The sequence below is a fragment of the Gambusia affinis genome, linkage group LG02 (assembly GCF_019740435.1).
Source record: "Gambusia affinis linkage group LG02, SWU_Gaff_1.0, whole genome shotgun sequence".
Classification (NCBI taxonomy): Eukaryota; Metazoa; Chordata; class Actinopteri; order Cyprinodontiformes; family Poeciliidae; genus Gambusia; species Gambusia affinis.
The window spans coordinates 21,965,613-21,980,882 of record NC_057869.1 but is presented as its reverse complement, the minus strand read 5'-3'; the positions used below and the strand labels follow the sequence as shown (position 1 = coordinate 21,980,882).

The 15,270-nt window shown below is 39.7% G+C and overlaps 2 protein-coding genes, 1 long non-coding RNA gene and 2 other non-coding genes across 6 annotated transcripts in view; 3 read left to right on the top strand and 2 right to left on the bottom strand.

The window, feature by feature from the left end:
- Positions 1–6,308, bottom strand: part of LOC122846540 (protein TANC1-like) — a 40,337-nt gene extending 34,029 nt beyond the window's left edge. Inside the window, exons 1-5 of the mRNA XM_044143568.1 lie at positions 6,135–6,308; positions 5,819–5,923; positions 4,515–4,706; positions 2,586–2,678; positions 914–1,044 (exon numbers count right to left, since the gene is read on the bottom strand). Of these exons, the coding sequence (XP_043999503.1) occupies positions 914–1,044; positions 2,586–2,678; positions 4,515–4,706; positions 5,819–5,894 (492 nt within the window). The 5' untranslated portion in view covers positions 5,895–5,923; positions 6,135–6,308. The remainder of the gene's footprint in view (positions 1–913; positions 1,045–2,585; positions 2,679–4,514; positions 4,707–5,818; positions 5,924–6,134) is intronic.
- A 284-nt stretch (positions 6,309–6,592) lies between these two features.
- LOC122846576 lies at positions 6,593–8,280 on the top strand. The gene is made up of 4 exons (XR_006373261.1): positions 6,593–6,744; positions 7,274–7,447; positions 7,743–7,786; positions 8,151–8,280. It is a non-coding gene; the product is annotated as an uncharacterized LOC122846576 (long non-coding RNA).
- LOC122825326 lies at positions 7,507–7,642 on the top strand. The gene has a single exon (XR_006369615.1). It is a non-coding gene; the product is annotated as a small nucleolar RNA SNORA31 (small nucleolar RNA).
- On the top strand, positions 7,820–7,950 carry LOC122825323. Its single transcript, XR_006369614.1, has one exon. It is a non-coding gene; the product is annotated as a small nucleolar RNA SNORA31 (small nucleolar RNA).
- A 1,284-nt stretch (positions 8,281–9,564) lies between the features above and the next one.
- On the bottom strand, positions 9,565–15,250 carry gtf2f2a (general transcription factor IIF, polypeptide 2a). 2 transcript variants are annotated; one of them, XM_044143599.1, is made up of 9 exons: positions 15,101–15,250; positions 14,209–14,282; positions 13,806–13,830; positions 13,289–13,427; positions 12,180–12,233; positions 10,739–10,820; positions 10,521–10,620; positions 10,232–10,375; positions 9,565–10,078 (listed from the first exon to the last, which is right to left on the bottom strand). In XM_044143599.1, the coding sequence occupies exons 1-9, from the start codon at positions 15,164–15,166 to the stop codon at positions 9,956–9,958; spliced, it is 807 nt and encodes a 268-aa protein (XP_043999534.1). In that variant the 5' UTR covers positions 15,167–15,250; the 3' UTR covers positions 9,565–9,955. The 2 variants fall into 2 exon arrangements, with proteins under 2 accessions (XP_043999534.1, XP_043999542.1); XM_044143607.1 differs by lacking the exon at positions 12,180–12,233.
- Between the last annotated feature and the right edge of the window lie 20 nt (positions 15,251–15,270).

Genomic DNA, 15,270 nt, shown 5'->3' with positions numbered 1-15,270 from the left:
CATTTTCACAGTTTTCATAAATGAAAACTAATTTAGTTACTATAAAAATGCGCAATTTACTCCCAAATCAAAGTTCTAACACGCTGCTGCTGCACTCAGATCTTAAGGAAAATAGACAAATCTGATAGTGAATAGTTTTTATAGCTGCAATGAGGCAATATTATAATTTACATTGCTGAGCTGACACCATTTAAATACAGGGCACAACCAAAACGGAGAGTAAATCTGCTAAATAAATACATTTTGAGCATAAAAAGTTTATTATAGTATAAAAATCCGCAAATGTATGCAGAGTTAGAACAACAGGGATAAAAACCCTCATTGCAAAAATTAATAAATAATCGTCCTTATTTGCTTTTATCACACATCCTGAGAGATTTTGGTCCTAAACTGCAGAGTTTTAGAAGAAGAAGCAAAACTAACCCCAGCTGAAGATCCCTTACCCTTTCATTTAATTGAGTGGATTTACAGTCTCCTCATTACTGATGCAACGTTTCTGCAACACAGAAACTGTTGGGAGGCAAAGCGGTGGAGCTTAAACAGCTCCTTGTTATTCCCTTTGTACCAGAGCCTCATCTATCTTAGCCAGGACAACCCACATTCCTCACATGAACCGTGCTATCTCTGCAAAGCTGACTGAATCTGGAGCTCAGGTGGTGGAAAGAGGCTGAGAAAATGGGCCAAGGCTGAGCAAGGCAAAGGCACAGAGACTCAGAGGGGTTAAAACCTGTCAGATGCTGAGTAGAAATGGAGCTCTGTGGACGATGATTAAAAAAAAAGAAATCTACTTTTGTGTAGATTATCTTCATAAAATGACTCTATTAAAAGAAAAAAAAAAAGAAAGGCAAAAAAAAATCTCGATTTTTCATGCTTAATGACCTCAGAGAGGGCTGTAAATCAATGCACATCCCACCTTCTTTTCCCTCCTGTCCTCCATAGGGGAGCTAGCAGTGCTGCCCGTTGCTTCGCCCAATAAGAAGCATAGTCTGGTCATCAGTTCCTGGGTAGAAAGGGAGGAGCCGAGGTGGGGCTCCACGCGGAGGTCTGATAGGGACACACAAAATCAATATTTGGTTAATAATGGCGAAATGGGAGAACGACAGCCAAACGAAGACAGATGCCGCCCGTTTTAGCTCCGTTTTGCTTGTGAGGTTCCCACACCTACAAGATATGTATGCATCCACAGGTCAGTATGAACCTCCCTTGTCACCTCCCACCCCCCACCGAGCCCCCCAGCTGCACCAGTTAAGCGTGCACAAACAGTGGCTCTCCAGTCCCCCGATTGGGGCAGCGGCGGGAGGTTGTGTGAGGTTCCCCTCGTTTATGCCTGCCAGGTGCTCTCTGTCGAGAGACGGGCGGCGAATTTCAATGAACTCAGCGGAGAGCTCCGGCTCTCGCCTGCACCGCTTCTCCGGGAGAAACTGGGCCGACACGAGCCATGTGCTGCATTCATTCATCACTGTTTAAGCCTCCCCTCACGCAATGACCCCAGCCCATCCGAGGCGTGTTCTCAGCCTCAGCAACGAAAGGCTGTAGCAGAGTTGTTGTATTTGTAAATCTCTGTGCCCACCGTTACGTTACTACGTCATCTTACCACATGTATGTAATGATCTCCGCTGAGTCACATGAATACTAAGTAGGCATAACACCCCCCCAAAAAAACACAAAAAAACACAAAAAAAAACAAAACGGGATGACGGAGCATCACGGATTACAGGAACAGTTCGCTCCTCCTCACAAACATCTTTTTGTTAAAACATCACATTCATTTCTCACTCTCTCCACTGCTTCTTTCTCTTTCTGCTTTCAATTTGAAGATTCCGCACCACATTGCTTTTGTTTTTTTTTTTACATATGTATTTTATTCTTTTAGACCGCACAACATGCCAATCACAAGACTATAACTGAAAGAAAATTAAGGTTGATTTCAAGGGGCAAACTTCACCATTTTTGTTTTCGCACGTTTCACACCCCAACAAGCAGCAGAAAACTTAGTTTAAAATATCTGCACTTTAAAGAGGTGTAGAGGGAGGAAAAGTTTCCTTTCAGTTAGCATCGTCCAATCTGGAGTAACATGAGGACATTTCTGCATGTCCAGTACTATTCATCAAACCACCTGGCAGTTGCCAATGGAAACGGGAAGCTGAGAGGTGCCTGGCAACTGGGAAGGGAAGATGCCTCACGAAATCTGTTTAGCCTAAGGGTAGCCCTCTGGTCAAAAACACAGGGAAAAAAAAAAAAAAAGCTTGAGGAGGTGTATTTACACCACGATGGCTTTGATGTAGCAAAATCTGCGCAAACAAAATTTAGTGAGGACTCAGAAGACAAAACAACTCGTCGCTTGAAACCACACAGACAATTTTTGCCCTACACACACATCTTTGAGAAAAACTTATTTTAAAGCCTTCGGGGTGTAACTAGCACACAGACAAAACACACTTTCTTTTTTCTATTTCACCTCATTCATTCCTCTGCCTCAGCCCCGACTCGGACTCTTATTCAGCTTCATTGATCAGTACCTGGGGGGGGGAAAAAAAAAAAAAAGCCACAATGCTAAAAACACACCCATGGGCTCCAATTCTCACCTCTGTGGTCCGGCTTGCCACGGCAGGAAGCAACGATGAGAGCTTCTCTCGTACTGGAAGAGCCGTCCACATACTCCGGCTTCCTCGCCCGTCCTTTGGTCACGGCAGAGAGGCAGGAGGGAGAGCGAGGAAGAGCAAGCCAGGGTGGGAGGCAGGGATTGGAGGGTGGAGAAAAGGAGGGAGGAAAAAAGTGAGTGAGAGTGAGAGAGAGAGAGGGAGATTAAGCCTGCCCAGATGAGATCTGCGGTGCAAAATTTTGAATTGTGTCCCAGGAGTATACAGCAGAACGTACACAGAGAGGGCCACGCATGCAAACGTTATTCACACTATTGTGGGTGTTTATCTATGACATATTAATGCCTCTGCTGTGTGGCTGGGTGTGTGTTTGTGTGTGCGAGTGTGTGTCTGTGTGTGGTAGGGGAATCGGTGCTCTCTCATGTGTGTGGGTGTGTCTCAAATTATGCATCAGCATCTCAGGGTTGTTGGAAGCAGGTTCTCCTGGAGAGGAGATGAGACGCTCAGGGATGAGGCGTTTGCAAACACGGGAGTGTGCTAATTTGGTATTCTCAGGGGGGGAAGTGACCGTTTGAATCGTGTGTGTCGACAGACTGAGGGAAAACTCGGCAGAGTAACACGCTGTAGTTATATCTGATTGAACATGACCGCCAAAGAATTTGGAGGCTCGGGCGCTACGGACGTTAACTTGCTGTAATTTTCCCTTCCTATTTGCTCAGGCTGCGGCAAGGATTCATGCAATGAAATGTAATAGGACTTTTTTTTTCTGAATGGCTAGCTGGACTTGCTAAAAGATACTGCCACCTACTGTTTCTCCAAATGTAAGGCATCCCTGATACATGCAGGAGCAATCAACTTACTCAAGAAATGTGCTAATTTTAAAGTTCCTTCGCTTGCAAACTGTACAGTGTTTTCACTCTTCCAGTTTGTGAAAAAGGGATCAATAGCTACAAAAAAAAATAAAATTTACTTTCAAAACATTAACAATCAAGGATCCCATCGGAGAAGCAAGAGTGCACATCCTGGAAATCTTTGCAGCATTTGCAATTTCAAACAAAATTAACATTGATAATTTGTCTGAAAGAAGACAGCTGCTCGGATTTAGAACTACTGCTCTGATGATAAGCATGATCAAACTGTGCAAGTAGGACTCTTTTCTGAAGTGCGCGCTGTCTCATCTGCTTCACTCTGTCACTCCCTCGGCTCCTGATTTTTGCTTTGCAGTTGGGAGGGAAGAGGAGGAGAAGAGAGGAGACGGGCTTGCAGAAACTAAGAAATAAGAAGATGGTTACATCAAGGAGAGGCTCTCTCTTTGACCTATTTTTAACACATGATGTGCTCCACCCTTTCTTTTATATTCAGGATTCTAACTGATCCAAACAGAGATTAGGATTATTTATTTAAACTGCACTTTACATCAACCAGGAAAATATATTTTAAAGAGCTTTGTTCATTAACTTTTTATCTCATGTGGAGGGAAAGAAACTGATTTTTTTTTTTTTAAACTGTAAAATATCAAAAACTACATCCACCAATACATAAAACCCGTATGATCTTAAGCAAACTATAGCCAAAACTGTATTTGCTTTGAGTCCTCTCATCAATTCCCAGATTATTTAGTGTACAGATCCAAAACAATAAAATGCCCTGACATTGAGCAACCTAATTGGGGGGCATTGCCTTCAGTTGTTTCTCTGAATTATTAACTCTGACAATCTGTCTCGTGTTTTTTGGGCCCCAAGGACCTGCACTTGTACTTTCTGTCATGTGTGGAACAACTGAACGCACTGAAGCTTTCTGCTCAACAAAGTGGAGCCATGCAAAAGCATCTTGCTCCCTTTACAGCTAATCCCTTACGCACAGCTCTTTGTCACTCAGACGTTGCTTTGTGTTGATTACTTTAAAGCGACCCACCTTGGAACTTGACGCAGGACTGGGAGGAAACTATGTCGCCCTGGCGAGGGAGAAGCGGGGAGGACGGTAAAGAGATGGACACGCCCTTAGTCAATCTCTTCCGATTTAAATGGCTGCCATTACGGCCGTGGTGATGAGTGGCACGCTGGCCGCTGCCTCTTTGCTGAATGCAGGGCATGTGCACCTCGACGCCTGCATGGAATAGATGGGACAAAGTGTTGATTAGTCAGAACTTTGACCAGGAAGATGGCCATATAGGGATATGGCCATCTTCATGTTACTATTACGAACTGATGTTTGAGCATTCCCTAAGGAGGGCCTTAGGGAATGCTCAAACATCAGTTCGTAATAGTAACATTATAATGTTGATTGCAGCAGAAGCATCTGAGCCTAGGCTTGAAACTTTGAAATGACAGTAAAGCAACACTCTAAATTCGTATTCAAATTTCTAAATAAAACGTGAAAACTGTGTGGGTGGTTTCGTAATAAATCAGTGTTTAGTAAGCCATTAGTATGATGAGCAAACGAGAAAGATAATGCTATAAATACGTTATTGTAAATCCACAAGATCACTAAAGACGAGATGAAGTGGTCTTTTTCAAAAGATTAGAGTCATGCCAGCGCCTACTGTAAACTCACTATATGAATTTAATGAGACTGACACAGTTCTCTGACCTCCTCTCTGTTCTTTGCTTCCCAGAGCAGCGCAATATTAAATATTAATGAGCAACATGGTTGCTCTAATACGGAGCTCTACTTATGTTCATGTATCTCCACCGTGCACGTTGAAATCTTCTCTGTACGGCTGCAAGTTGACAAGTTCAGCCTCTGAAAAATACATAGGGCTTCCACAGCATGCTAAAGATGCGATCTGCTAATTCACTGACAGCACAACAAAACATTCAGTGTCTGCAGCATCTCTGCAGATGAACCTTATCTGCTTTGTATAGCCACTCACAAATTATTTTGGATTTCGTTTAGTAGGTCATGATGTTTGCCTAGCCCAATCCAACTTTGACTGACACACTTAAAATAAAATCAGCGGGGCACCGTGTGAAGGACAGAACACACTGATGAATTAGGCTAATTGAAATGGCTCCATTTGCCTCACCCAGGAGGAGAGAACCTGAATATTGTCAGCAAATAAAACAAGAACTTCCACAATGTGCAAATATATTTTCTTATCTGAATACTAAATTCAGATACAAGGAAATCCAACAGAAGAAAGACTTGGAAATAGCAGTGCATTTGTACACATGTCAAGTTTCTCTTCAACTTTTAGATATCGGTAGTTTTACTCTTACCTGCATTTCTCTGGCTCTTTTTGTCTCCTTTTTTCCCTCCTCCTTCCTTCTTATTTCCGAACACTGCTCTGAACATAGCTGGAGTCCCTCTCTGGTCTGTACCGCCTTGAAAAGAAACAAAAAAGGTACACATGAGATTCGAGCATATTATTTCAGGGAACTCTACACGTTGTGTTTCTTGTAGAGTATTGTGAGACCATTACAGTTTTTTTTTTTTTTTTTTTTTTTAAAAAAGGTTATTTTCGCTCACTGGCGGAAAACATAACAGAGATATTAAACACAAACAGTCCTCTTGTACAATGAGAGCTATGGTTACCTTTATTTAAGTCTTCCTGGATGCCAGCATGCCTTCACAGATAACCATGGGAAGCAGCAGAGAGACTACTTTCGCTGGTTGGCGGAGTCCAATTAAAGAATGTGATGTGCTCTCACAAAATGATCAAGGGAGGCGGGAGCGCGTCTCCTGCGCAGGCATGTGTGCCTCGTGATCTAAATTTGCCGTAAGCATTTTTTTTTAATATTATTTATATTACCAGACTTTCATGTTTTCACTTGAAACATATTATTTGATCATTAACGACTGCTATTTATATCACTACTGTTGCATATTATCACTATTACAAGTGTTAATATATCATTTACTTACCACAAAATTATCATAACAGTCAGATAATCAAGTAAGTAAGTCAGTAAAAAGCGTTCGTGAACTGCAACCCCTTCTGTGAACACCAGGGGGCGGTGGTGTTAATAAAATGTTTCTTTTCGTCCACAAGGGGGCGAAACGAGCATCAACCAGCAACCTATAAAACCTGGAAGCTAAGCGCAGTAGCGTCCTTTTCTGTAGCTGGTCGCAGTGAGAAGTTAGCAAGAGTTCACAATGTTTTACAAGATTATCAGTCTAGTTGCTTCACATGTTGAGTTGCTCGGTAAGTATTTCCGAACAGTTTTCTTTTGGCCAAATAGAAAAGTCCTTTGACAGTGATAGTGAGTTTTTATTTCACTAACCAGCAACCACGTGGAAAGTAGCTAGCTCCACATTATAGGAAACTAACAAGATATGTTCGGTCCTGGTAATTAAATAAATGCTGCGAAATTGTACCTGAATTTCACCTTTTGGCTAATGTCAGTTTGTCGAAAGTTTGTTAGCTTGGAGTGATGGGTTTTTAAACCAATAATGTGTCGATTTGAGGTTGCTTCCTCTAATTACTATAAAGATGATTGTCTTTCTGAACCTCCCAATCTGTTCGAGGCAAATAATTTTTCCGCAGTACATAAACTTATAAAGTATGTAGTAGAGATTTGTAAGGTTTTTTTGGGTGGGGTGGACTGTTTCCCAAACAGTTGCTGCAGACTATAGTAACTTCACATCCACTTAAATCGACCATAAACTACAATAATCAACCCCAAGGTGTTATGTGTATAATGTAAATGCTCTCTTTTTCTTTTACCCCCCAGCTAATCGCATTTCATTGGATGGTCACCTCTTCGGACCAGATTTTGGATGATGGCTGTGTCTCTAGCTTTAGTGCATTGACCTAATCGGTGACGTTGAAGCAGGCTGTTCAACCATCATGCTTAGATTCAGCAAAGTATGCAGTGGGTGATCTCAGAAGAGCAACTGCCATTTTTGTAAGTATATGGAGTTTGTTGATTACTGAGACTCTTTAATTTGATTGGCTGGTTACGACGTGCATCTTTGACAGCCTGGGCTCTCTGTTGTGAGAGATGCTGGGTTTTATTATTTTAGATGCAACAGTAAACATCCCTGCGCTTTCTGCGTGCCTGTTTTTAATGGCGCCTCAGATTGAAGAGGGGAAAACAAACTACATACTTTGCTGTCTCTGTACTATAACCTCAATGGGTATACTTCATGATGTCACTAGTTTCAGGTCTTCACGCTTTTTCCCCTTTCCCTTGTTTTAAGGTTACGTTGAGATGACGTTTAACGGCAGAAGTGTATAATGGCAGGTGAGCACAAATTAATGTGTTTGAGACTTCAATTTGCATCCACTGATAGACCTGAAGCAGGCTTCTTTGGCTTCTTGGTTTGCACAGCGATGCTAAACTGAACCTTCCTCATATTTCTGACTGCTAAATGTTACAGTAGCCAGATTAGATTGAGGAGTACATTTAAACCTGTTGGGTATGACGCAAGTATTAAAAATGTAGACATTTCATCCAACTGCAGTAAATGACTGCATTTTGGAGAAATTCAACTTCCTATGTGTAAACATGATCAGTCACAGGAATGATTGAGTTGAATGTTCCTGAGCTCGATGCAGGAAGGTGACATTTTGCTTCATGCATCCACTGAAAAGGATTTCTCTTGCAGGAAACGGGTGAGGCTATTCTAATCACCCTGCATCGCTTGGATTTTATCGTCTCATCATTCTGAAGACTGATTTTTGTTTTCATGTTTTTGTAATAAAAAATTACAAATCCCTAAATGTGTTTTCATTCTGATTTATCTTTAGTTTCACATAGCATCAATTTAGTCAATCAATTGTCTTAGAGAAATGGCTCAAATTTTACAATTATTCAACAATTTTTTTTATAACAGAAAAGTATATTGTTTTTAAATGTCACAAAGCAATTGAAATATCTGGAGATGCCTGTATAAGTAAGATTCAAACTGACATCTTGAATTAACCTGGTGTGTATACAGATGCATCTCAAGAATATTGTGAAACTAGTAAAGATTTTTAGTGACTCATTTTCAAACCTTTTCCTTGTAATTTCTTAAAATTACAGCCTAAAATTGTCTTCTAGATTTATAGAAGTGTGTATAATATAAGTCAGGCCACTGAAATGTTTGCACATTCCTACATGGTGCACAATTACACAAGCCTTTGATTTTCTTTAATTACCAGCATCTGCTCTCTTAATCCAAATTCCTTAAAATAAAGTGAGATTTTGGCTTATCTATATCTGCACAATTATTGTGCAGAATTGTTAAAACTCCATAAACGTTAACTTGTTTGCATCTCAAGTGAGAATTGGGTCTAAACTTTCCACTGAACATTTGACAAAAATCAGTGACTTGATCCTAAGCCCTTCATTAAGTTTGTCATTGTGTTAATTTGCTGATAGCTGCAGCAGCAAACAGCCTTTCATTTAAGAACTTCCTACAAGGTCTCGACTGCTTCCCTTGTTTTTTGGCCCTAAAGAAGAGAAGCTGCATAATTATGCACATCCTCACTCAATACAGGTATACATAACTTGTATGCTTAAATCCATTATGCATTCAAGTTTGGAGTTAGAAAATATGACATGAGTAAAATACTCACTTACCAAATAATTGTGCACACAGTTTATACTTGATGCTTGGGAGGACCTGCACTTGTATGGGTGCCTGCATCAGCCAGTGGCTCCTCAGTGCAAGCCTGAATGTACAAGGCGGTTATCGCTGTTTATCTTTTTTCTCTACCCCAATTTTCCTTCCACTTAACTTTCTACAGCACTCTGAATAACCACCTTGTTCAGCAAAAGCATTTGAGTTTGTGTTACTTTGCAGATATTTTACATTAGATAATTAAGACTTTTCACAATGTTGTAAATTTGAGAGACGTAATCTCAAAGTCAATCATCAAAATTACAAGAAATAAATGTTTGAAATAGTTAAATTTAATATAAAGTTTTACTTTCAGAAATAAGTGCCGAAAAGTTTTTAATTTCTTCCCATTATTATTTTGAGATGTACCGGGCATTGTGCCTCTTGTGCTGTTTATTGCTCACATAAGGCAAAATAGTTCCAATGACAACTTTATTACATAAATCAAGTGTAAAACACTTAAAACCCAGTAAAACCTCCAGTGCAGAAAATTTGTTCAATCCAAATCACATTTGGATAAAAATACTTACCTGCCACATCCTACATAATTGCTCGCAGTCAAAATACTACAATTTTACGTGTTGTACAAAAAAGGCATTAAAAGGAGCCTAGGAATAAATCTACAAATTTAAGCATTGTTATAGTTCTCTAATGGAAGTCAAGCTGAGGGTCGTGTGTGCAGAAACTGTAACAAAACAAAAAAACCCTTCTCACCGCTTCCCATGTTGAATCCTAGCGTAAAGAAACAGAAACTCAAAGTCACAACCTGTGTGACAATACCAGGGTTTACAATTTTTTTAAAAAACCTATTCATCAGTTTTTTCCTCTGCTTGGTAATGTCTGTACTCTGGCTTGAGTTCCCAGGTGTTCTTGTGTGTTCCCTTTACATTGTAGATGCCAATATCACGCAAGATTTCCTTCAGGTATGTCTGTGAAGAAAACCAAATATAGAAAACAGTCAAAAATAAATATTTTAACATTTGTTTGTTAACATAAAAGGGATCTTCTGGACAAACAAGATTCTTTAAAATCCCTCAGCATTAATGGCATAATAATAAAAAATATTTCTGTCGTGTTCTCACCACAGGCTGTTTGGTGATGTCCACCAGGTCTTTGATGTTGTAGTACTGGTGCTTCTCAAACGCAGAAAACAACATGTCCAGCACCTGCTGTTTGTCAGATCTCGCTCTCTTGCCCTCCTCTTTCTTTTTCCGCTCGTATTCACGCTGCGGCAAAAGTCAGCAGAGCTCAGTTACCAGACATAAACTTGCATGTTTTGCAATAAGTGGATATATTTCTACGTGAGGCCTGAAAATTCGTGCAGATAAACCAAATGAATGAAAAAAAAAAGTTTTTTTTTTTTTTTTTTACATTGTAGTCGTGGTTGGCCACAGGTTTGTAGTTTGTGGTGACGGGTTTCAACAACTGCTGTGACAACCTCGCTGGTTTGGAAGACTCTTCAATTTGTAGCCTGTAAGATATGATGACACGCACAATGCAAACATGCCTGAAATTCACAGAAAACTGCAAAGGTTTGTTGAATGGATCAGCTTTTTAACCCTTGTGTAATCTGAAGAAAATATGCTCACCGCTTTAATTTCATGTAGCTTTCACTAACAGCAGGTCTGCATTCTGCTCTCTGCACCACCACCCCCTCCAAGGCTATCTTATCTGGAAAAACGGCAAAGTTATGTCAAATGTTGAATAGAAACAAACAGAATAAATCAGTTTAAAAATGTTTTAGTCAAAGTTCAGGAGACCGAAAGGATATAGATAACTACAGATGAGATGCAACTTGCGCAAAAAAAGAAAAAAAAAGAAATCAGCCTGAAGGAAAAAATTTGATTAAAGCTGCAATAAGTGCTAGATGGCCTCCCATCAGCCTATGCAGCAAGGCTTGTTAGCCTCATCATCTGTTCACTACATCACTTGCAATACTGGAGCCATTTTTAAGTTTAGACTGATGCGTATGTAACATGAATGAAAGCTGTGTTATTAAAGTATTATTTGGTTGTTCAGTCATGTCCCGGTTTGTTTACTCTTATCAGCCGTGAAACATGGAGGTGGAAGAGTTTGGCTGCAGTAAGGCCTGGCCAGAATCACCATCACAGGATACAAAACCAATTCTACAATGTATCGAAGGATGTCTGAGGTAAAAGTGAGACCATCTGTAAAAAAACAACAACAACAAAAAAAACATAACCAGAACTGCAGGATGAAAATTACGGTACCCAAACATACTTATTAGTCAACCAATGACTGGTTAACAGTGTTGAAACTGAAAGCTCCTGAGCCCAGTAAAAGTCCACATCTTGGTTCCTTTGAGATGCTGCAAGACACCCCTCAATCATCTTTGTAAATGGCAAAAGCTGTTAGTTGGCTATATACTGTTTTCACTGAAGATATTTCAACCAAAGGGGGCGAGACTAACAATAAGAGGGTAGGATGCTCTACCTTTTTCCCCAGCTGGAAAATCCATATTTGTCATTCATTTAATGTGGATTTTTGGTATTCAAGTACAATTGAAGTATTTTCTGTTCTAGCAGTAAAAAAAAGAGAGAGATGAATATTTCTTAGCATAGAGCTAAATATTCAACAGGTTTTCATAAGTTTTTAGAACATGTTTAAATCAGTAAAATCTGTTTGGAAGGAAAAGCACACAAGTCAATGACAACATTTTACTAAAGTCCAAACCAAACAGTTTTCCATAAGATTTCCACAACTTCACCAACCATCACACAGAACTGTAACCTGCTCACAATGAGTCACATTTGAGATTTGGACTGATTTTGGAGCACAACCAAAATCAAAATGTGCGGACCATTAATACAAGTGTATGTCCAGCAATTCTTTAGGATAACCACTTTGTTCTGCTTCAGAAGAGCCTAAATGTTACCGCCATAAAAATATCCCAAGCTCCAGCGTTGTCTCTATATGGCTTCAGGATGCAACGCCACAATGTCCAAATGTTTCTAAAGATCGCCACTCCTTTGACAGAGCTCTCACTTCCTGCAAAAATGGAGGACTCACCTGGACCTGCCCCCGAACCTGAGCTGCTGCCATCAGATCTTTCTTCTGACTGGCCTACAGGAAGGGAGGGATGGTACACATGAAAACACAGGGGGATGCAGAACGAGGGGAGGAGGGGATTAAACAATAAGAGCCATAGCCAGGGTTTAGTCCCACACGATAAATGTTAGATCACACAGCTTCATTGCATATTTTCCAACAAGCAGAAGCCAGAGAGACCTTAACGCAAGCAAGCAACAGACACTGTGTATCAGCGCCGATACACACCGAAAGGGCTGCACAGAGGCTTATTTAATGAACTAAATTTCAAAAAGGCTTTATGCAGAGCTAGAAAATGATGTAGGCTTATGTCTGTTTTATAGGCTCTAAAAATATAGAGTAAAGTGTAAAAACAGAAGATCCACGTGGTATTAAAATGTATGTTGTTCAAACTGTGTTTAGCCTCTACAGTGTTTCAGTGCAGCCCATTACACACAGATGGACACGGACGTTTGCAGTCAAAGAAAGAACTGCAGCACAAGTCCATTAGCACCAAAAGCACATAAAACCCAACCTGAAAACATTCGCAGGGGGAGAAAAAAAAAAGAGGCATTTGAAGCCCAGACCAAAACCACGGAAGCCCATGCAGAAATTAAATAAACTCCACACATTGAGTAATGATTTGTGCTGATTCACCAAAACAGTGACACTGCAACCCACCATTCGCTACGTCTTTTACTCTCAGTAGTCTTAAAAAGTGAATCAAAAACCAATAAATGACACATGATCAATCAAAGACACGCCAACGCTCTCACCAAAACAAAACACAAAGCAGACAAGATACAGACGATGATGATTGTTTTCTTTTGAGTGTTCGCGTATCCACTGTATGCGGTACGCTACTGGTATGTACAGTTTCATTAATGTGGACAACGTCTCACTCAAGAAAAAGTCTGCTCCGGCACATGGTGGCGAGGAGTACAAGCAGGGGAAAGACGTATAGAGCAAGAATGCACAGGTAGCAGAATGGATGCTTTCACCAGCGAAGACATCACAGAAATCTAATGATTGAGTATTAACCGAGTGTCTGATATTGCCAAGCAAGTAATCATTCTGTATCGGAAACTCACCGGATGAATTCTCCGTGAAGACCGCCAGCATCTGACCCCCCACGGACTGCATGGTGAAAGGATGTTCGCGAGGTGCAGACACCGTCTTGTCCTCGATGCCTTCGATAGTAGTCAGCTCTTCATTTAAAGTGAAAGACACCTGTAGAGAGCAGCCATGTGGGACTTTTGAGACCACTGAGAACTGAACAAATAGTTTTTATTCAGTTCTTATTTCATTTTATTTTTAGCTAGTCTCTTATTTAGAAAGGTGTTAAACTCCAGATTGCAAAATGTACACAGAAATATGACTGATTTATCTGAAGAGTTGTAGAAATACAGATTGATGATGTGTACACCCAGGTATAAAAATCACAATTTGTTTGTTCTTATTCTTGGCTAAAGCATTGTGTCACCTTTTAACTCAACTATGATCATTCTTACTTTTGATTGTCAACAGGCTGATAAAAGCCTATATTGTACATTATGTGTAACGTATGCATTTGTGGGATACCGCATAGTTCTATAAAACATCACTTACCTCTGGTTTTCCTTGGTTTCCTTTTCTTTAAAATAAAAGCAAAAGACAATATTTCACTGAACTATATTGGCAAGAAGATATGCATCACTTATGGCATAATGAAAGCCCGTCTACATATTTCCGTTTTAATTTCCTAATCTACTTAGTGAGTGCCAATCTTCTTTCTTCCTGCACGTGCCTATGCCACTATGCTTTCAGGACACAGTGGCATATCTGAGAATAATAATAATAATAATAATAATAATAATAATAATAATAATAATAATAAACAGTGTTGTTTCTTATAAAGCATTTTCTGGGTGGGATATAGTGGAAAAGCTTCCATCTAGCCTAAGAAGCTTGCTGAAAAATCACTAGCACACACATTTGCATGCCTTGCAGACAGAAGCCTAATTTCACATACTTGCAAATTCTGATTTTGCCGACCTCGCCTCTTCCTGTAGCTTTTGCCCATTGCTGAGAGAGGTACTTCGGCACCTGCCAAATCAAAAACCAAAAACGAGTGTTTATCAACCAGGATGATTTTTTATTTATTTTTTTGCCTCTGAAAACAATTGATGTGGTACAATTAAATGTGTATATATGCCCTATTTTGTTCAAACGGAAAATCTGAGGAAAGAAATTATGACTATTGGTTTGAGGTGCACTTTATTTTTCAAATTCTGGTTTGACTCGATGAATTCAGTTGAATAAGTGAAACCCAAAGTAGTTCAATTTAGTGTCTTCATGAGCAATTAACCCTTCTTATAAAGGTATGTAAAACAAGTATTTCACTCTATTAGGCTTAGATACAGTAATAAAGTCTTTAAACATCACTAATTCACATTTTGAGGCTTTTAAATTATATTTTACTAAATCAATCACATTAAAATAATGAACGTGGCTTCATCATTTTGAATGTAATCTTGTTAAATTAAGCTTTCAACAAAAACATTACATGAAGCAAACAACACAGCTCATCCAGATGAACGCATTAATTTTAAAAAATTGTAAATTCTTAATTGCCATGGTAACGTGTAAAGTCCATGTAACAATGAACACACAATATAATATAAAGCTTTCACGTAATTAGTCTTTTATTATCCAAGCTTATTTTTTATTAGGGCAGGGCTTTATTTTTTGCAATGCTCGGCCAAATTGAATATTTACTTGCCACGTCAAGCCAACCTCCCTAGTGTGTTGTCTGTTAATAACATATAGCTCTAATAGGCTAAGCTAACATTTAGCTTCGGTTATCTTTAAATAATTAGTCTTTAGCTCATTTATGAACTTGCTTGTGGCTGGCATATACTCACCTTTACGAGCCAAACACCGGTATTCTGCTTGGCACCTGTTAAATCTACTTCTCCTTTATCTGACATCTTGTAAAACAATGCTAACGTACTATAATAACTGCCACACGCGTACGCAACAGAAATAGAGTAAGTAGTGAGTACGGAAGCTCTGATGGGTCTTTCCAGTTTTC

Bases quoted from the DNA above. Each gene is read 5' to 3' on its own strand.
- gtf2f2a (XM_044143599.1), bottom strand. From the start codon at position 15,166: ATGTCAGATAAAGGAGAAGTAGATTTAACAGGTGCCAAGCAGAATACC. The intron at 14,283-15,100 runs GTGAGTATATGC...TTGATTTGGCAG, and splicing joins CCGGTGTTTGGCTCGTAAAG to GTGCCGAAGTACCTCTCTCA. The intron at 10,621-10,738 runs GTGAGCATATTT...CATATCTTACAG, and splicing joins AGCTACATGAAATTAAAGCG to GCTACAAATTGAAGAGTCTT.